This window comes from Fibroporia radiculosa (assembly GCF_000313525.1).
Source record: "Fibroporia radiculosa TFFH 294 genomic supercontigs, scaffold4188, whole genome shotgun sequence".
In the NCBI taxonomy this organism is placed as follows: domain Eukaryota; kingdom Fungi; phylum Basidiomycota; class Agaricomycetes; order Polyporales; family Fibroporiaceae; genus Fibroporia; species Fibroporia radiculosa.
The window spans coordinates 14,131-34,545 of record NW_012133401.1 but is presented as its reverse complement, the minus strand read 5'-3'; the positions used below and the strand labels follow the sequence as shown (position 1 = coordinate 34,545).

Sequence of the window (20,415 nt, the reverse complement as noted above, 5' to 3'; positions counted from 1 at the left end):
ACTAGGACTCGAGAGGCAATTCAAAGACTTGAAATTCCGTAATCTTCTGCCATTTCAACGCCCTCGGCTCGTGTACACCTAGTTAGGTTTATATGACACCAGCCTCTTGTTTGCCACTTGCTGTACGAACCAACTCGAGACACCCATCATCTACGCGCTTTTTTAATTAATCTCAGCAGCAACGATATCATAGCCCATAAATCGGTCTAGCAGCTGGCTATTGATGCTTACCCTATTGGAATCAAATTATGACTAGCTTCGAAGACTCATTCAACTCCAGCGTGCTCGAGGTGATCGCGCCCCAGTCGTCTCTGGAATTTCCGACAGACTACACAGGTAGTAAGGCAACAGAATGGTTTACTCGCCTCCACACAGAATCGACGGATAGAAAGGTTGCATTCTTCGGTGAGGTGTATTCACCATTCTGATGTGACTATGCATTTGACATACGGGCACTGTAGACGAAAATATCGAGTTCATGCTAGTTGCTCGCTTTCCAGACCAGCAAATCGATGTAGAATCGACTGACGTTGCGTCATTGAAGCCACCTGTTGACCTACTGTTCTTCCTAGCTCACCTGCAAATTTCATATGATACTTCATATATCTCCTCTGCCGCTCCTACCGATATCAGTGCCCCGGAAATCGGACGCCCACCTGTCCCTCCTCGCACTACCTCCATAAATAAAAGTAAACCTGGTGCGCTCCTTGCTGCTGCCCATCCCTCTATTTTCCCCCCGTCGACTCCCCATCCCATACCTTCTGCTGCCGAGTCCGACCGTCAATATGTCCAGGCACAGGGAACACCTCTCATCTCGGGGGTATGGGGAGAACAGCCCATGGGGTCTATACGAAGTCCCTCCGATGGATTTGCTCTACTATGGAACCAGGAAGGGCATGAGTGGGTTGCGCTATATCAGATGTCGGTTCTCGTACGTGCGTGTTACCTCCTTAGTCCAGGCACGCACTATGACTGATTTATTGTAGGCTTTATGACCACGAAGTTCCCGGATCCTCTCCTATCGCTGACTGTATCAGCCACCCTTCGCGAGAAGCCACTTCCTATCACACCAGCTCGTCGAGTCCTCGCAAATTTTATCGAGGACGCGGGCGGCTTCCCTCGTATGCTCGATTTGGCTTCACCTATTAAGGCTATAGGCGGTGATGATGGCCAGCCGGCTGAGGACATCGACGATTTGATAACGGGATTTGTGGAGGTCAATCTCTTGGAGGGTCTGCAGGCCGGTAGGTTCATATCGCCTTCGTCTCGTTATAATTACGGTAGGATGACCTCTGTGCTGTAGATCCTTCGTTCTTGTCGGAATCTCAGCCCCCGTTGCATCTTCCTTCTACGCGTCTTGGCCCTGCTACTCGCCGTACCGCGTATGCACTACCTCCGGACAGTTCCAAACCTTTTCCACCGATACAGAAATTAACTAATAAGGCCTTGCCCCCTATATCCACGGCAGGAAAGAACAACAAATTGCCTGTCGCTCCTGCAGGAGCGACATTTCGAAAGTCGTTTCGCAAAACAATGAAAATTGTGTCCGGCTTCCATGTCAGAATGCGCACAGTATTCGTACCGTACTTCCTACTTCCGCAGAGTGGCTCGCGCAAGAATAAGAACCAACGATCCGTCTACGCAAACAGTACAATCACGGGTGAAAATTCCGATAGCGAGGATGAAGCAGCGCTACACGAGCGCGAACTGCGTCAGGCTGGGAACGAAGAGCACACCGTAGTATTATCGGTCGAGATCGAGAATCAATTCCAAGATATGCCTACACAAGGGATACCGAATTACAGCTTTCAGATCGAGCGTGCCGATGTCTCTGTTAGCGGGTCAGGCGCAAAGACAGTCTTCGTCGGCTGGGGAGATAATGAGGACGTTTTCCCTGTTCGCATCGGTCCTCGCGAGCAGATCAACTTGCTGTACGCTGTATCGTTTTTACGCGCTCCAGAAGTCGACGAATTCACCTTGAACGTTCCTCCGAAGCCAGGGGGAACGCAAGGCGTAGAGAAACGCGCGAGTATGGTGGATGAAGCCCAGGAGTTGCAACGTGCTGTCTCCATCAATATCAGCGTGCGACCTTTCGAGCGGACCTTTGAGACCGCCCCACCTCCTGGATCAAGTCGCACGATGAGAGCTTCTACATCGGTGCAGGACGGCCCTGTGTTATTTCCAACACACACATACCAATCGTATTGGAGCTGCAAGTTAAATTTCTCTTCAGCTACAACCTCCACTTCTAATCTTGAAGTTGGTTCCTCCAAGACCATTGTACTTCCTACACCAGCCTCACCTTTCCCATCCATGCCCGTCTCGGCCGTTCCGGGATCGCCCTTTGCGCCTCTTACAACCTCCCGACCTCCATTCTCCTCGGGACAAGCAATTGCTGGTAGCAAGCGCTTTGTTTTCAGCTCTCTGGACTCTCCTGCGCCCGACCGCCAGCTGCAACAGGTGCGATCGCCCGTGAATTACCAGGGTCCGACAGCCATGCTCAATCCCGCCAACCTACCTGAAGTCCAATCGGGTCCGAGCACACCTACAGCTGGATTTGTCAGTGGGACTGGTAGTAGATCTGCGTATGTGTCCCCTTCGGCAGCAGCAACCTTCGTCCGTTCACCTACGACGTATAACATACCGAGCCCACAGGACCCGTATTTTGCTTTCGCCACTATTGGTGCTGGACAAGGACAAGGTCTAGGATTCGCAGAAGCCGTTGAGGAGGAACTATCCCCACCACGCACTCCCGCTTATCCTGCTTATCCGGGTTCCCCATTGCCATTGCCCGCGACACCATTTTGGCAAGCATCAATTACACAACAATCGGGGGTTGGCCTGGTGGTGCCTAGCGTCGACATGAGGCGTGATCGTGGTGGCGCTCCTTTGCCGACCCCAGGGTTGACTGTGTCTGGATTTCCAATAGGGATGGAGATTGGCGCAGAGGTGGACACAAAGATGAAGGCAAATGGGGAGCCCATCGTTGTCTCTATTGGCCTGCTTCCAATCGCGCACAAGGGGAAAGACAAGGTGAACATGTATGCACAGGATATGATCTACCCTCTGGATCAGTTCACGCTGGATATTTTTGTATATAATCAGTCGTCGTGGACACGACGATTTGAGGTGAGTTACCCCGATGAGAGACGACGACGACGCAAAGGTCGTAGCAGGGGAGATGCTAACTCACCTGGTATTTTGCCATTGGAGAACCGAGTGCGCGTCGGGTAAGTTGTATCTTTGCAATCGGATAAAAAATTTTGTTCATGATTTCACTTTGAGACCGCTATTACCATCCACTTGTCAATCGGTTCGCATGGATTTCCTAGCACTCACCCCTGGAGTTCACTCCATAGAGGAGCTGATTTTGATGGACACTCAGACCGATTATACGATGCATCTTGGGTAGGCCTCTCTCGACGTCGCGCCAAATAGACAAGCTGATTTAGTTATGTTATAGCTTTGTCATGGATATAGTAGTTCATGAGCCACCAGACGCTGGTCCTGCGGTGCTATAGAAATAAAATGCTTCCTTCCTTCCATTCATCCTCACGATATTATACAAATACAGCTTAGAGGTTGTCTCAGGCCACTCATGATATATGAAGAGAACACACTGGAGGATAAAGAGTGTTATACCAGATAGTACTAAAATTGTGACTGACGGAAGCACTGCCATGTGACACCTTCAAGACCACTGGCCCTTGTCCCAAGCAGGATCCTGCAAGAATGCACATAGGACCTTACTTCCAGTCTGAGCCAAGCATGGTCATGACAGTGTCACTTGCTTATGAGAGAAAATACTCACCTGTAATAGAGGATGTCCTGCAACCACCGTCAAAAAGCGCTCCAAACCCTCGCGCCTGGACTCAATGACTTCGTCTGAGAATCGGTTGGTGAAGACTTTGCCAGGTAGGGCGGGAATGTTGACTCGCGTTGATTCATGTTCCAAGATATCGCGAAAAGCCTCGAAGTCGGAATATCTCCGGCGCACAACGGAATGACGCAATTTGAAGGCAGGAATGTTAGTCTATATAACAGTGGATGAGGTCTTGTGCGTAGTATAGTGCAAACCACATCATGCCTTGCACACAATCTCATAATCGGTGTACATCTTCCGCCCGAAGCCTACGATAAGCACGTATGAGTAGCTGCAATCGGAGTCGCGGATTAAGTCGCGCACCATGAGTCTGTGGGTTGCGGACTTCGATTTCTAAGAAACTCTCCGGCACACTATACATTTCCTCGATCTGTGAACGCGACGCATTTCCTGTTCAAGTTCATGTCCCCGGACGCAGAATAATGTGTTTGACAACTCACAGTCTGTTCGCGGCCACCCAGTCGGGGCTCATCAAAAACACTGCTGCGTGCAAATGGCGAGACGGTCGTCATTATATAGCTTAGACTTGCAAGAAAGTGTAGCCAAGTCACTGGTGGTAATTAACAAGAGGTGATTGGAACTGAACAGCTTTCTTCGCTTAACCAGCGCAGTTTCACCTGACTGTGGGAACATTGACTTAGATAGCCGCTCGTGTAGGCCTCGGTACTCAGTGCATGAGGGCGCGTATGAGCGGGCATATATGTAGTCTCATACCATAATCGTTACGCGTAGGGCGTAGGAACTCCGTGACGAACATGTGTCGAACTTAAGCACATCTACGCTAGAAACTCAAACAGCAATACTAGAATGGAGATCACTTGCAGAGAGACAAAAATGGCAAAGCAGGTATACAATGAAACCAGAAGCATTGGGACGTAGGTCTTGCTATACATTTGAATCCAGAGCGCACAGCAGGCATGCGATGCAACCAATTCTCAGAGTCGTAGATGTGCAGATAGATAGATACAGGCATTGAGATTCAAAATATCACTTGTACATTCGAAAGTATATCTATCGAAAAAGTGCATCAGTAGCGGTGTTCGTCACGAAATCAAGAATACGGACCGTTTTAGCTGCGTGTTTGTACACTGTATCTTCGATCTTCTCGACTATAGCGACCATTATACTGGCTTGGAGAACGTGGCTGAGATATGCGCGACACAGGATCGCGCCGTTCGTACGAAGGGTATGTCTCTGGTGCTCGCTCCCTTGCATCAACATAATCGCGATCGCGGACCATATTACCAGCAGGCGCCGTAGACCCCCCATAAGGCGGAGGTGCTCGCGGATCGTCGAAGTAAGGCGCACCCGCAGAAGGCGATGAGCGCAAGCGCGGAAGGTCCTCAGGAAGCGGGCGAGGCTGATCGACGAGTGTGTAATAGCTAGATGTGTATGTGTCTTCACGAGGCCTCTTAATGGCGGGCCGCAAGTCTGTCACTGCACCTTGTCGCCTGAGTGGGCTTGGACTGCGGGCTCGAACGCGAGAGTATGCGCCAATGTCAACGGGGGCATACCGCGTACGTTCCAAGACATCCATTCCAAATTGATGATCGTCGCGCGTAAAGTCCTCACTCAAGCGAGTACCAAGAGGACGCTGCTCGAATGCCCGCGATGTAGTGCTGGTCGACTCTATAAGTGGGAAGGAAGAGGATATCCTGCGCTCACGTTCTTCTCGCGTCTCCCAACCATTAGCTCGAGCAGCAGGGTCTCCATCTAGATAATTCTCTCTTTCGTAATCACGTATAGGACGGTCCCAATGGCGGGGGGGCATCGACTCCCAATCACTTGGGTAATCCGCACGCCGATTTCGATCATAGCTATGCGGATCAACAGGACCACGCCGTGCAGACTCTTCCGGATACGTCTCATTGGGCGACCATGTACGCCCACGAGAAATGTAAGGGTCCGCAGTATCCGCTACAACAGGAGATGAAGGTCGGCGATATGACGACGCAAACCGGCTTGCCGGTGTATCGACATCCATCACATTACCACGACGGTCATTAGTGTATCTATCTGGCTCATGACGATAGGAAGGGCGTGGTGGCTCAGCCGCCGGACGGAACTCACGTAGCTCAGATCGTACCGGAGAATGCGTGGGCGAGTGCGGCTTGAAAGCATTACCGCGTGAGGAATCGCGAGCTACTGAGGCAGCACGAGATGTAGGTGCATTAGAGTAGATGGTCGAGCGTGGTGGCCCACGATCATTTGCATGTTCAGTGGGACGGGAAACACGATCTGAGACCAGAGGTCGTCCACGGTCGTCGGGACGACGATCACGTTCAGACAGTGAACCAAGTGCAGGTCGGGCAGAATCAGCTAAGTGTACATTCCGGTCTTCGACGGCAGCAGGACGAGCAGAAGCAGAAGCAGAAGCAGAAACAGAAGCAGGAGGGGGCATTAAAGTTCTGGCAAGACTATCATCAGTAGGCGGTGGGCGGGGCCCACGATCTTCTATACCAGCAGGCGCGTGAGACAAGCGTTCTTCGAGAGTGGGTACCACCCGACGATCTTCTGACCGAGGCGGGTGACTCCCATGCTCTGTACGGGAAACAGGCGGGTGGCTCACCCTATCGTCTGGTCTACTACTACTCGAGGCCAGACGCTCTTGCAAAGGTGGAGGGCGACTCAACCTGTCTTCGAGGGGTACAACAGATCGCGGCTTTGGGTCATCTTGACTTGGTTGCTGTCGGATACCACGATCGTCCAATGGGGGCCGGGAAGTGACTACTTCGCTCAAAGAGCCAAGAGGGACCCGAGTGTCGCGATCTTCAGTTACGGGGGGAGGGGGACGACGCTCCTCACCTGGCGGCCTGATTGCGCGGTCTCCAGATGGAGGCAACGGCGTACGACTGTCATCAATAGGAAGACGGGTTGATCTATCCGACACTTGCGCTGGGACTGGACGACGATCATCGCTAAGTCTTACCTGTCGATCTGAAACAGAAGGAACAGGACCACGTCGGTCATCATTCCAACCAGGCGGTGGCGGGCGACGGTCATCGGAGACTCTCGTTTGTCGATCGTTCACGGCAAGTAGAAGGCCTGGGGTGCGGCGATCGTCACCAACAGGCCTAGCTTGGCGATCCGCAATCGAAGGTGGGGGAGCCCTGCGGTCGTCATACGGTCGACCCACTCGGTCACCAGGAGTAGGAGCAGGAGCAGCAGACGAAGGCAAAGGCCGACGATCATCAGGCTCTCGTGGGCGGTCTGATTGCGGTGGAGCAGGACCACGACGATCTTCAGCAGGCAAAACCTTAGTCGGACGTTCATCCGTAGAGGATGGTCCAGGTGGGCGTCTATCCTCAAAAGACCGCGTTGAAGCATTGTCAGAATGGAGTCTGTTGATAGAACGTTCTTCGCCCAGTGAACGAGTCGGACGATGTTCAAGGGAGCTTCGATCATCGGAAGGAGGAGGTACCCTCACTGGACCATTTGATGAATCGGAAGGTTTCGTATCATATCGTCGAGCATCTGCCCACCGAGATTCGTATGGTCTTCGAGTGTCCGAAACACGAGAACGCTCGTCACTTCGCTGGTCGTCTCTATACCGCGCATAGTCTGAACGCCTATCTCGGTCTCTGTCACGTTCCCAGTCTCTATCCTTATCCCTATCGCGTTCTCTGTCATGGAATCGCGGACCAGGCCCAGAGCCACGTGCATCCATGCTAACGGCATTACTGGGTCGCGCTTCCCCACCAGGACGGCGGTCCGAATCAATTCGTGGCTTGTCAGTCGAGCCATTGCGATAGGGCCAAGTATCCCGGGACTGGCGAATGTCATCCTTACTATCATAAAGGGAGGACTTGGAAGGTGAAGCGCTGAGAGGCTTCTGAGCCGTTGTGGATTCGGCAGCTAGAGACCTGTCCGAGGTTGTACGCCCGATGGACTTTGAATCAGCTTGCTGATAACCAGAATGTCCGGAGCGCGATGTGTCCAAAGTTGCTTCAGGTTTATCATGCAAGCCAGCAGGGGAGGTATCTGAGGCAATAGGACTATTCTCTGACTTGACGCGTATCTCATCGTTAGAAGGCGGTGTAGGAAGGCCCATGCTAACGTCGGATTTCGAGGAAGGGAGTGTCGACTGAGCTACATTCTGTGTAAAGAGGAAATTGGAGTTAGCATGCAACACGATAAATCGAAGACAATAGCTATAGCACATTTGAATCTGACTGCAAATCGCTCACAGAAGGTTGCGTCATCATAGGATTTCTCTTATCATGCCGCAATTCAATGTCTTGAGGCTGAGTCCGGTTGTTCCGGTCAGAAAAACCACCGTTTATGTCGGCGAAAGAGCCATTGTCAGCAAGGTGGCCGTTATGGGGCAAAGGCACATCAAAGCCGCTATGTTGATAGTCTGGGGGTACTTGTTCAGGATGAGGAGGCACCTGTCCAGAAGAGTTGGGACCCATGTAGAGATCCGCGAGAACAGCAGGTTGTGGGATAGCCCTGAAAAACTCATGCTGGCCGTTTTTAATGGATTCCTTAAGTCTCTCTAGCACTTCCAAGTCATTCTGACCAGGCATCCCCTGCGATGGAGGGGGAAAGAATGGCTGAGAACGTTGTGGCGCGAAAGCAGGAGCTGCCAGGGGAGCCATGTACCCGTTGTAGGCAGGGAAAGTAGGGAAGGTATTGAACGCAGGCGAGATATTTTGAGCTCCGCTAGAGCCTGACAGGGCGATAGGAAACGGAGGAGACATGATGTTGCCAGCAGGTTCTTCAGGAGTAGTTGGGATTAGAAACGAGCCCTCTGAGCCGTCGGTGAGTGTGGTGACAGTGCGTTCGCGATTGATCACATTGCTGCGCCCCTTCCTCTTCTTGTTTTGCCTTGTCGACATCTGTTTTCCTCAGATAATCAGCTCGATAACCGCCCCATGTCCTACCAACACCCACGATCAGCTCAGGATCCTTGACAAACACCAGGCAAACAGCAAGCAGGAACTGTGCGAACCACGCGAAAACTCACTGCAGCGAGCAGTTGATTATCGAAGATTCTCCAAAGTCACAAGGTAGCGGCACCATCCGGCTGACAGTTGGTAATCCTCAAATGGAAAACTTTCCTCCTTAGGTTTGTTTCTAACAATTTCTCGTTGGACTCGGGCATTCGGCCAATTGCAGACTGCAGCAGTTTATGTGACATAACCACAAGTTTATCTATTCCTTCCGAACGCTTCAATATCAAGAATATTCGACTTCATCCGGCTCCGAATCCTACCGTTACTTATACAATTTTGCGGCAGTAATGTCATGCAATGAAAACACTATATTTTGCTGATTCCGGAGGCCGCTACTGTATCGAGTTGGAGACCTCCAGTGTCCCATAGCAGCTTGCTTTTGAATTTTCAACGACTCAGTCAAGTAAGCATATACTGATGTCGCTATTCTCCTCACGTTCAGAAGACCGCTTCCAGTGTTGGCTTAGGGAGACTAAGTAAGCATCCTATCATGGCATTGCTTTAAACGCGCTGAAAGTTGTTTGCCCACGTTACACTAGGTGGTGAGGTCGTTGCCCCGCCCGCATTCTTTTGTGCCTGTGTTCAACCAATTCGACAACCCCGCATGCATCTTTGTAGGATTCTCGGACGTACTGAAGTTCCGCCTTTCACCCCTCCTGTTCATTAAACGCGGCTAGGCTAAGATTCTTAATGGCGTCGCTCGGTCTCATCGGCTGCTTGCCACGCATCTGAAGTTATCTCGAACTCGGGTCCGTCTGTAGGCGTGGTGACGCAGAGCTGCTCTTTGTTTGCAGGAACATGAAATAGATAGAAATCTTGATGATTAGTATTTCATACAAAAGGCGCCCCAGGCAGTCCTATTTAAGCGTCTCGCCTCAGCGGTGCATCATCGTTTCGAACGCGGTATCCGATTGACGACTATGATTTTTAGAGCGGGTTGAGAACTTTATGACCTCCAAAGCAATTTGAAAGTGCTATTGCGCCAAGAGTTACAACACGTGTGTATCGCTCATCAATACCAGACGAGTCGCAGTTCGTGAGCAGCCGGACACCATCTCTATTTCCAACGCTGCAGCAAGTGATAATTAATTATAGCGCAAGCCACAGGTTATATATGTGGGCCGACGGCTTATGCACGCCGTTCATAATGGTACCCATATCTACACCTAGTCCTTCCCCCATATGATAGCGTACCGTCACCTAGAGTCCTCGATAGAGATAACCCAGTTGTATTAGTTCTTGTACAGACTGTTTAGCACCGCGTCTTAGCATGTTTTTTTGTATACAAATGCTGATTTCGTCATCATTATCATCGATGATGACACTCGTTTTCGAATACCATGTTGAACTCGTTCAAAGCAGCGAGTTCTACAATTTCAAGTTGGAATAGATGTGTGCTCATCCTAGTATTCAACCACCTCATACGTTCTGCCAGCGCGTGCTATTTGCCTGATTACGTCCCGGTAGGGCTTCCGCGCACCTTTGATGGGATGAGCTTTGGAGATGGGCTTCAAGTTGAGTTATGAAGCTATTGGCCAATATTTGAGAGTCATCGATGCCAAATTATGCACATATAATCAAGCGATTGACTGGTGGAGGAAATTGGTGGGAATAATTTTTCGGAGCATACTGGGCCATTTATAAGCTACAGGCATCATGTTTCTTCGCAAGTATCTAGCTCCAGCTTCAAAGTCTACAGGATGCCATTGAATCAATCCCTTAGGAAGTTGATAACAATATGGGCAGGTTAGCGAACTCCTCAATCGAGGCTGAAAAATCAAATTCAAGCGGAAACACGTGAATGTCGCGCCGCCGACGCCTACAGTCACGTCAAAGTCACGTACATAGCGGTGGTGCATGTGGCGTTCCCTAACATTATCATTTCTACCTTACTGCTAGCAGATGCTGGGCTTACTCCCAACCGTAGCACCAATCATAAGAAGACACACAAGTCTACCGTCTAGACAGCGTTTCTTGCGATATTGTCTCTTTCTCTCTCTGGACATCGCACCATCTTGACGGTCATGATGTCTCACGGTGCTTTGTCGAACCCGTGGCAGTTTCGTCGCAATATGCTCGCAATCAACCGTACGAAGGGGGAACTGGTTTATTATCTTTCAGGCTATATTTATGAGAAGCTGGATAGATCTAGCGAGCGCATATATGTATAGGTGTGAACCACTCGTATGTCTAACGCGTGCGAGAGGAACGAGAAGCTATTCTTTTGAGTTTCTTATGGCTAGCTGCTGGTTAGGAGATAACCCTTCCTGGAGCGGAGTATTCATTTGGACATTTTTCATGTTATAGGTATGTGGTAACTGAAGCATATATGGATGCCATACAAAACCCTACGCCCTATTGTTACTGACACGCATATATGCACGTTGCTTCGTTGCAGGACGTTCAGCAGGCTCAGAACGCGTCCCTTCTGTCCTTGTGCAGTGGCTACATGAGATGCACCATCCAACATGACTACATCGCGTAAAGCTTGATAATCGTCTGTGGGTGGGGTCGGACGTGAATTAGGTGTTGTCTCAGTTGTGTCAAATATGGTATGCTCATTAGGCCACATTGGCTGTACTAAAGTTTATATCAACGACTCCACAGGGATCTTCCCTCTGCCCGTGGGCACCTGTCGGCGTACTTCCGTAGCGCAATCCCATGCTACTCCGATGCTCTGGTCGGATCTTGTCGAAGACCTGGTCTGCTGCTCAATGGCTAAGCCTTGGCGTCGTGCCTCGAGTGCACTCGGCTGCCCACTCTCGTCGAGTCTGTTTCCATGATCCTCATGCCTCGGGACAGAGGCTGTCGACACAGTTGGAACTCATTAGCCAATCATACCATGGTGGCCATCCTACAGGCTGCAGGTCCGATCCAACTGAATGGTTCTGTGCTTCTTGTGCAGACAATCTGGGCACTCGTTAGCGGTAAGTGCATGTCCTTCATCCTCTCAGCAGGCCTTCGCTTTAAAGCATTGTTGGGTGAGCGAGTATCATGGCACGGCGTGACTTCCCTGAAGTCGAAGTCGAAGTCTAGGCACGTCGGCGGACATGCGGATTCTTGAGCTGAATATTGCAAGGAAAACGGAGCGGATCCAGATTCTTCGACATATCATTCATTTCTCGTCGGAAAGTGTAAATGAAGTCGTCATAGTTCATTTCCAGGAGCGTTTCAGACACGTTTGTGCATGTTTAGGTGAAGAAGACGCAAACGCACGAGTCTGTCGGGTGAGGTCTTTCACACTTTCCGCAGCCATAACATCTGTCTTCTCAAGTTCGGTTTCCCTGGACTTCCTGGTCCGCAGTATTGCCCCATCTTAGGTGATCAGCGACATGTATTTGGCCAAGTATAGATCATCACGTTGTCTGGTTTGCCAACCATAGAAGTCCCAAGACCGCTAGCAATAGGACGAACTTGAAAATGCCAATCAGCTACTTCTTAACACGCCTGTGCGGTGCGGCCAAACAAATTCTCTTGGAGGGCGGAAGGAATTTGGACTCGATGAGAGCGCAATGTGGCGGACCTTTGATCGGGTTTAGGGCCGGACAGGTGAATTGAGATAGGTAGTGGGAAAGGTTCCAGATTAGGCAAGCCTGGCCAGCGTGGCGGGTCTGGCAGAATCCCTGACGCTGCGAAGTTTCTCGACTGCGTCGCTCTTCCGCTCCCAACGCCTCGTGTGCAGTGTCCTTACCTCACACTCCGGCCAGCGTGAAAGGAGCAATCAGATCCTATCACTGCGACACCCATGGCTCCTCCGCCGCCCCCTCCACCGCCATTATGCTTCCCTCTATTCCGTGGCAAGTCTCGCCGTCGATTAACCTTTTCAGAGAAGTCTGCTGTCGAATCCTTCGACTCACAGCGGTCGAGTATACAGCGACTTGACCGCGCCAACTCATACTCGCCAACTGCCACGGTCACTTCACACGCTGATGCGGCGGAAAAACTCACTTTCTCGACCGACACCCAGTCATACGACTCCGCTCGCAACCATCGCACTGATGCCATCGAAGTCAAGCCTGTTTTGCGTCGGAAGTCGACCAAAGGCAGGTCTTATAGTATGTCGACACCTGTTACTCCGCCCAAGAAGAGCCTTTGGGGATATGGCGTGGGTCTTGGGAAGAAGGAGAAGGATCGAGAAAGAGAGTTGCAGGACACAATTTACGAGGGAGAGGATTCACTTGATTTAACCCGAAATGTTTCGCAAGAGAGTCGTCCTCCGGGCTACGAATCTCCAGGCGCCTACAGTGACTCTCAGCGCTCGAGAGGTTCGTCAAATATTGAATATGTTAATCCTCTCCCACCGCGGTCCGCTCCGTCTCACTCAAGGTCGAATACCTATAATTCTAACCAGTCCAAGTCTACCGATCGCTCTGCTCGCTCTGGTAGCCGTAGTGGCAGTGGCAATGTTCCTAGACGACCACCTCTCAATGCTTCAGAATCATCTGATACCCTCGTTGGATCTGCATACGAACGCAAGATAAATGATCTTGATGTCATCCCGGAACGGGTGGACACGAACGATCGTCTCAATGCTCTTAGGGAATTGATGAAGAAAGACAATCTGGATTATTAGTGCGTAATTTTAGTCAATCGCGATGCCCTCGTGTTGACGTGAAAATCGGGGCGATGTTAGTATCGTCCCTTCGCTGGATGCTCATGGATCGGAGTATGTCGCTATTCACGATAAGCGCAGGGAATGGATCTCAGGGTACGTTGTAGTGATCTCACTTGATTTTTCCCGAATCTGAATAAGTTTACAGCTTTACGGGCTCCGCCGGCGAAGGAATTATCTCAAAGTCCAACGCCTACCTCATCACCGACTCTCGCTACTGGACTCAATCTCGCTCAGAGCTTGACGAGAACTGGATCTTAATTCCAGCTGGCGTTGCTGACGGGCCGAGGGACTGGCTAGAGTGGCTCGTTGATCGCGCCAACGAATCGCGTGTCGGCATTGATTCACGTATGATCACGCACCAGAACGCGGTGAAGCTGAACCAGGCACTTCAGAAAAAGAAGTCCAAGCTGGTCTATCCTCCTCAGAACTTAGTGGACATCATTTGGGCGGAAAGGCCATCTCGCTCGCGCGAGCCGGTCTTCGTTCAACCGCTATCATTTACTGGGAAGGAGGCAGGTGCTAAATTGGCTGAGCTACGAGCTTGGATTACGGAGCAGGCCCCATCGGTGCCGTCTTACTCGAAGGCGGAGCCGAAGCCTTCGCAGATGCAAGTTGGAACTTTAATATCATCACTTCCTAATATCGGTATGTTTTTACTATCCCATATATATGCATTTATTTATTAATCGTGCGCCTGCAGCGTGGTTGCTTAATCTCCGGGGAGATGACATTCCATTCAATCCCGTTTTTCACTCGTATCTCTTTGTTGGCTTGCAACAAGCGACCCTTTTCATCGAACCTGCCAAGATCAGCGATGAAGTCAACCAGTATCTCAAATCCATAGGGGTTGATACAAAAGAGTACAACGACGTCTGGAGCTTCTTACGCCGCAAACCTTGGGGTGACGGAAATGTGCGCATATCTTCTTGTCTCATGATGGTTGAAGCTCACTCTCTACTCTCAGCTCATTATTGCCCCAGAGACTTCACAGGCAATTGCACTCGTACTTACAAGCTTTCGGTACACTGTCATTCCCTCGTATATCGACGAAGTCAAAGCTATCAAAAATGAGGTTGAACTACAAGGTTTGCGACTTGCCTATATCCGCGATGGTGTGGCCTTCGTGAAATTTTTGGCGTGGCTTGAGCAAAAGTTACTTCAAGGCTACGAGATCACCGAGTATGAAGCTGCTTGGCGGTTGACAGAATACAGGAGAATGGGAATGAACTACATGGGTCTTGCATATGAGAACATTTCGGCGAGCGGTCCCAACGCGGGTATGTCCTCCAAGTATAGTGCTAGAGTCGGGTATTTAATTCTTACATATAGCTTTGCCGCATTATTCTCCTCGCAAGTCTACTGCCAAGGTTATTGATAGAAAAACCCCTTATCTGAAGTCAGTCTATCGTATGTTTTGTCCGATGCTAGCTGACACCTATGTTTACAGTGATTCGGGGGGACAATATCGGGATGGCACTTGCGACACTGCGCGGACTGTTCACTTCGACCGCCCTAGCGATGCTCAATGCGAAGCATTCACAAGAGTTCTCCAGGGCCACGTATGTTGAACTAATCACCATTTTCCACATTACCAATATTTGTACACAACAGATTGCTATTGACAGCGCCATTTTCCCCGAGGGGACAACTGGCGCTCAGTTGGATGTTCTAGCACGCAAGGCACTCTGGCAAGATGGGCTCAATTACCTAGTACGTTGTCATGACGCTGTCCTCATGGCTGTCACTCAATGTGTCCACGCTTTGTCCATCAGCATGGAACCGGTCACGGATTCGGATCCTATTTAAATGTCCACGAAGGCCCGCATGGGTTTTCGTCAAATGTTCCGCTCGTGCCGGGACATGTCATCACAAACGAGCCTGGATTTTGTGAGTTGTCCCAGTGTTCTGATACCAGCATTTGACTCACATATTACTTTACAGACAAGGATGGCGAGTGGGGCATCCGACTCGAGTCTGCGCTGATAGTGAAACGGGTTAAGGTGGGCGATTCGGCTTGTGTGTTCAACGTTCGCTTACGATGCCGACTGGTGCCAGACCAAAAACTCATTTGGCGGAGATGCCTGGCTCGGATTCGAGCGTCTGACCTGTGTGCCTATCCAGACAAAGATGGTGAAGGACGTAATGCTATCGAAGGAAGAGCGTCAGTGGTTGCGGGTATGTTCAATCATATTGGCACGCTTCGTCTGCGAGACATTGACTGGACTCTATGTCTGTAGGCTCACAACAAAGAATGTCTCGATGTTCTCGAACCATTCCTCGGTAAAGACAAGCGGGCGCTCAAGTGGCTCCGCAGGGAGGCCGAGCGTGGTATTGGCCTCGCCAAGGCTGGTCCCGGAGGGCTCGCTATCGACTGGGCTTGATTCCCAGGATATTATGCAGTGCATATTTTTTCATATCCCCTATGCCCATTGTCATCTGCTTTTCGTTTTGCTCTGGATCCTCCCGTGTACGAACACGTACTGTACTGCTGTGAGGGGCGTCGTAGGGCGCTTCCGTCGGTCTAACTCGGTCTACTTTCTACGTACATCTACTAGATTTCCTTCGATTTACTTATTGGAAACCCCTCCGTCTGTATTTGTCTCCTGTATCGGATTTCACCTCTCCTTTTCTGCACTGTTCGATAGCTTGATCTGTAGGTAGCTTCACTGATGTCCAGCCACGATGAATACGATTGATTTTGAGACGAAGCAAGTGTAGAACTAGCACTAATTAAGCATACATATGGATTAGTTCTGCTCTACCGTTGTCAAACGATATCAATATTGAGTGTTGTGGGGTACCTAACTTCCTCCAAGGGGCAAACATCCGTCCAAGAGGCATCACATCTTTAAGACACGCCACGTACAATCAGGACCATGTTCGTGATTATGTAGCAAACAAGCATACAAGGGTCATAACGCGTCAAGAACCATGATAGCATCTTCTATGCAAGCCCAATGGTGGACATGTGTTTTCGCATAATGGCTTCATTGACTGAAGAAGGGTACGTCAGCGGTGCGAGCGCGTGCAGAAACGGCTGCAGCTTTACCATTCACGATGATGCTTTGCGTCGCTTTGACGTCCTGCAACCCTGTGAGTAAGACCGAGAAGATTGGACGCGGTAGCACCGACGACGCACCAGCATGGACGTAAAATGCTGCGTAGCCAGCTCGATGAGATGGATCCCAATAGTGTGCGGGGAACGAGAGACGTACCACATACAACGGTCGGCGGTGGGGGTCCTTCCGCCGATGCACCTGGATGAAGTGCGCGCGGAAGTACTCCGAGACTTCCTCGTACGTATTCGGTCGATCGCCGTACGATGAGATGCTACAGAAGGAGACACGCACGCGCGTCAGGACAGCAGAACAATAAGCATAGCTGCACACATACTATTTGCGGACCTGGAGCCCAGCCTGGATCTTTTGCCTCAGGAGATCCGTCTACATTGCCCGTTCGGCCACGCGACCAGGGCAGCAGAAGGGTCGAGAGCACGCATGCACGATGGCGCGATGTGGAGACGACCAGACGGTCAGATGGAGGGATGGGAGACGGAAAGGGTGTCAGCAGGCCTGCTTTGCACTCATCGGTGATAAGGCTACGGACCTTGTTGAGCATCAGCACTAGCGCCGCTTTGTGGAGTAGCTTATTTTGGCAGACGACCGTGAAGAGCTGGAGCGAGTCGTCTATTCGGTTCGTGCGCATGTCTTCCTCGAGATACTGCGCATGACCGACAGATCATCATACATTGGAGGCGGCAAGCGGAACAGAGAACAATTAGATGGCAAAACGGACAAATCAGTTGCCACCACAGGGTTCGAAGAAGCGGTGACCGGGCGCACCTGGTCGAATGCGCTGATTGGTGCGAGGAAAATGATGGCCGTCGCTGAGGATGGCTTGGGGTCAGTACACTGCACCCGGACTGCATAGCAGAGAAATCTTCTATGCATTTCCGCACGATAGCCGCCACAGTACCATACGCACGAGGCAGGCGTCGAGGTCTATGCCTAGTTGGCCTAATTGGCAATGTCCGCGCCGGACACGGATGAGCCGGACGCCCGACGTGACAGAAGATGCAAGACACAATCCAGACACAGGATAGTGCAGCAAACCAGATGCACGAGGCAACCGGGGACGCGCAGGGCTCGCAGCGGATATCTGCATACAAGGCCCACCGGCATAGGCACAATGGAGCAAAGCCATATGAAATCGAATCGGAACGGAGAGAGAGAGACAAAGGGAGGCAAGGCACGTACCATCTTCGAAGTAAGGCACCCACGCCTGTCTCTATTGCACAGAAGTGTGGACAGAGTTGCCGGAAAGCACGTCAGCGGGGGGTGCACCATGGAAACCATCTGCGAATCGACACTTGCCTGTCCGCGCTGCCCGTCGGAAAATTAACAAGAACGCGAGAAAAGGATCAGCATGCATCTCCAGTGCAGAACGGGTGGAGTAGGACGTACAGCACCACCAACATCGTACAGCAGCCAGTTGTACGTGACTCCGGCCATGCTGATATCAAATGCATGCTCCTGTACTCCAAGAGTCTGCAGTCGGACGTGCAAAATATCCTCTGCGATGCGATGCTATCGTCAGCCATCTTGATCTTTGAGGGCAGAGAGAATCACCGCACCTGTTGTTGGAAGATAGTCCGGCTGCGCGATCCTGTGTATGCTGTTCAAGAAGCTGCAGGAGCCACAAATGAGCCCATGCGCTCCACCGAGCCCCAACAGAATGAACGCACAACGCTGCATACTCCTCTAGCTGCAGCTTGTTCTCCGCCAGTAGCCGCCGCACCGCCGGGTGATGCCACAGGTCCACGATCTCGTCCTGGTTCGCCGCCAGCGTCTTCGCGACGATGTCTGTCATGACCGGCGCCTTGGACGAGGCCCCGCCGCTGCGGATATCAGCAAACGGCCACGATCGCGTTGCGGTGGACACCGCCTGCCAGCCTGCGCGGACATACACCCCGCTCCGCCCGCCCGTCACGGTCACCCCGCCGCTGAGCTCCGACGCCAGGGCGTCCTCGCTCGCGACGAGCGGAAGCAGCTTGCTGCGTAGATGTGTGAGCTCTATGAGCCACACAGGGTCGAGGCTGCCGCCATAACCCGGGACCGTCTGCGGACGCGAATATGCGAACGAGGCCGAGGCACTGCTGGATGCCTCGCTGGAGGCGGTCAGCGTCGGGGCGGTCGTGCCTTCGTTTGTGAAGTACCCAAAGTCGACCTCTGTGAGGATCATGCGGATGGCTTTGAGGACGTTGAAGTAGACGATCGGCCGCCATGAAGGGCGCTCGTGGTCGAGGGTCTGAGAGGCGTAGTAGAGTTGGAATTGTTTTTGGAGTGTGGATTTGCCCGACTCGGCCTGGCCGAGGAGCATGACTGGGGAACGTGCATGGTCAGAACGAGCCTTGATTCACGGCGAAGTGGAGAAGGAGGGAGCAAGGCTTGAACGACGGGTCGGCGAGCAGACGACGGGCGCGCACCTTTGATCTCGCGCGGCCTGCGCCGCTTGCGGGACTCGTGTTCGCGCTGGAAGAAAGACGGCGTTCAGCTCGGCGAGCTGCCAACCACACGGAGACACACGCACCCGCAACTCTTCGTCTATCTGTGTGGAGATGCGGGCGGCCTCGACGTCGCCGATGGAGCGACGGGAGGCCGTGGGGAGACGGAGTGGGATGGTCATCGGGGACGGGTCTGGTTCAGGGAGGGGCTGGTGGGCGACGGCACTCATAAGTACTTAGGGGAGGGCGGGAGGGAGACGTGGAGATTGATGGCGGGGAGGGGACAAGTGATAGGATGAATGCATGGTGAATAAGCTGGCGTCTTGCTGATGGCAAAGACGAGGCAATGCACCCAGGAACACTGCTCGCCCGCCTTCGATCACATCCGTTTTCCAACCCAGCGACCGCGGAACCATTCTTCGCCTTCCCCTCCCACACCCATCCTGCCCTCTCCCCCCCTCCCCCCTCCCCGGACGCCGTCCAGACGCTCATCTTATTCTCCATTCCCATGTGGTCTCATCACACTCCCCTCTCACCCCAGTCTCCACCGCACTCCTGGTCCTAGCGGACGTCGGTCAGGGCGTTCTCAGATGCGACTCACCGCCGAGTCATCGGTACACGCACCGCGTCCTTCGAATTCGTAACAAGCATGCGCCAAGAGCTACACACGAGGCCTCTCATCTTCACGCAATGATACTGCGATGATCTCTCAGCAGCCAGCTTCCTGAGGTCCACATAAACGGCGACTCTCCGGCAACCTCACCGCATGGCATATACTACGCCATCTGCAGTGCACATCGACCTGTGATGTCCCAACATCCCCCGCTTCACGTTCGCCGCAGACAATCATACGTCTGCACCGTCACTCATCAGTCGAAACCCCACGCCCGGCCTTCTGATCTAAGGATATCCCACAGCTTCAAGTCCAGTTTGACAGATGGATTCGTTCATTCCGTATCCCTGGGCGTGATTTTCAGCTCCCTGTCAGACCAGATCACCGGCGTGTGAGTGACGTGCGCGTGCAGCACCGGCGCGACCAGGCTCGAAGAGACAGCTAGCATCCGCATCGGACTCTTGGTCGATGAGCTGGTCCGGCCCACACAGCGTGTGGGCGATGAGGTGGCGCGTATCAGGAGGAGCAAAACTACTAAATAGGTGCTTTTCGAAAATCATTCAATCTCAAACTCATTCAAAAGTGCTTGTTAGACCCATGAGCAGGTGTATTTCGCCTGTGAAGCTCGCCAGTGATATGATATTATAGATCCCGCATGTATCAATTTCCGAAACTCGTGTGGTATGATCGTTGATTCGGTTGTGTTGGCTGAATTCTGCGAAGTTGTTGCTCGGCCATGTGTGAACAGCTGGGGAGGTGAAGAAGGGGAGACATACTTCTGTGTGACTAGGGCGTGCTTTCATATTCCGGCGTTCGGTTTCACGATCATTGGGATTACCGAATGTG

The 20,415-nt window shown here is 51.9% G+C and overlaps 5 protein-coding genes across 5 annotated transcripts; 2 read left to right on the top strand and 3 right to left on the bottom strand.

Annotated features, from left to right (window-relative positions):
- Positions 1-248: 248 nt before the first annotated feature.
- Positions 249-3,521, top strand: FIBRA_05323 (uncharacterized protein; the record flags this gene model as incomplete). Its single annotated transcript, XM_012327092.1, has 6 exons — positions 249-405; positions 462-935; positions 987-1,244; positions 1,304-3,230; positions 3,286-3,408; positions 3,464-3,521. The coding sequence occupies 6 exons, from the start codon at positions 249-251 to the stop codon at positions 3,519-3,521; spliced, it is 2,997 nt and encodes a 998-aa protein (XP_012182482.1).
- A 170-nt stretch (positions 3,522-3,691) lies between these two features.
- Positions 3,692-4,395, bottom strand: FIBRA_05322 (uncharacterized protein; the record flags this gene model as incomplete). Its single annotated transcript, XM_012327091.1, has 5 exons — positions 3,692-3,757; positions 3,812-4,033; positions 4,097-4,131; positions 4,187-4,253; positions 4,324-4,395. 5 exons carry the CDS (start codon positions 4,393-4,395, stop codon positions 3,692-3,694), a joined length of 462 nt encoding a protein of 153 aa, XP_012182481.1.
- A 557-nt stretch (positions 4,396-4,952) lies between these two features.
- On the bottom strand, positions 4,953-8,721 carry FIBRA_05321 (uncharacterized protein; the record flags this gene model as incomplete). Its single annotated transcript, XM_012327090.1, has 2 exons — positions 4,953-7,979; positions 8,044-8,721. 2 exons carry the CDS (start codon positions 8,719-8,721, stop codon positions 4,953-4,955), a joined length of 3,705 nt encoding a protein of 1,234 aa, XP_012182480.1.
- Positions 8,722-12,583: 3,862 nt separating this feature from the next.
- Positions 12,584-15,834, top strand: FIBRA_05320 (uncharacterized protein; the record flags this gene model as incomplete). Its single annotated transcript, XM_012327089.1, has 12 exons — positions 12,584-13,410; positions 13,472-13,546; positions 13,599-14,098; positions 14,154-14,365; positions 14,418-14,730; positions 14,783-14,849; positions 14,901-15,012; positions 15,065-15,163; positions 15,226-15,340; positions 15,395-15,453; positions 15,509-15,628; positions 15,691-15,834. 12 exons carry the CDS (start codon positions 12,584-12,586, stop codon positions 15,832-15,834), a joined length of 2,643 nt encoding a protein of 880 aa, XP_012182479.1.
- A 563-nt stretch (positions 15,835-16,397) lies between these two features.
- On the bottom strand, positions 16,398-19,186 carry FIBRA_05319 (uncharacterized protein; the record flags this gene model as incomplete). Its single annotated transcript, XM_012327088.1, has 9 exons — positions 16,398-16,447; positions 16,503-16,610; positions 16,669-16,783; positions 16,847-17,173; positions 17,917-18,026; positions 18,087-18,139; positions 18,198-18,834; positions 18,873-18,984; positions 19,043-19,186. The coding sequence occupies 9 exons, from the start codon at positions 19,184-19,186 to the stop codon at positions 16,398-16,400; spliced, it is 1,656 nt and encodes a 551-aa protein (XP_012182478.1).
- Between the last annotated feature and the right edge of the window lie 1,229 nt (positions 19,187-20,415).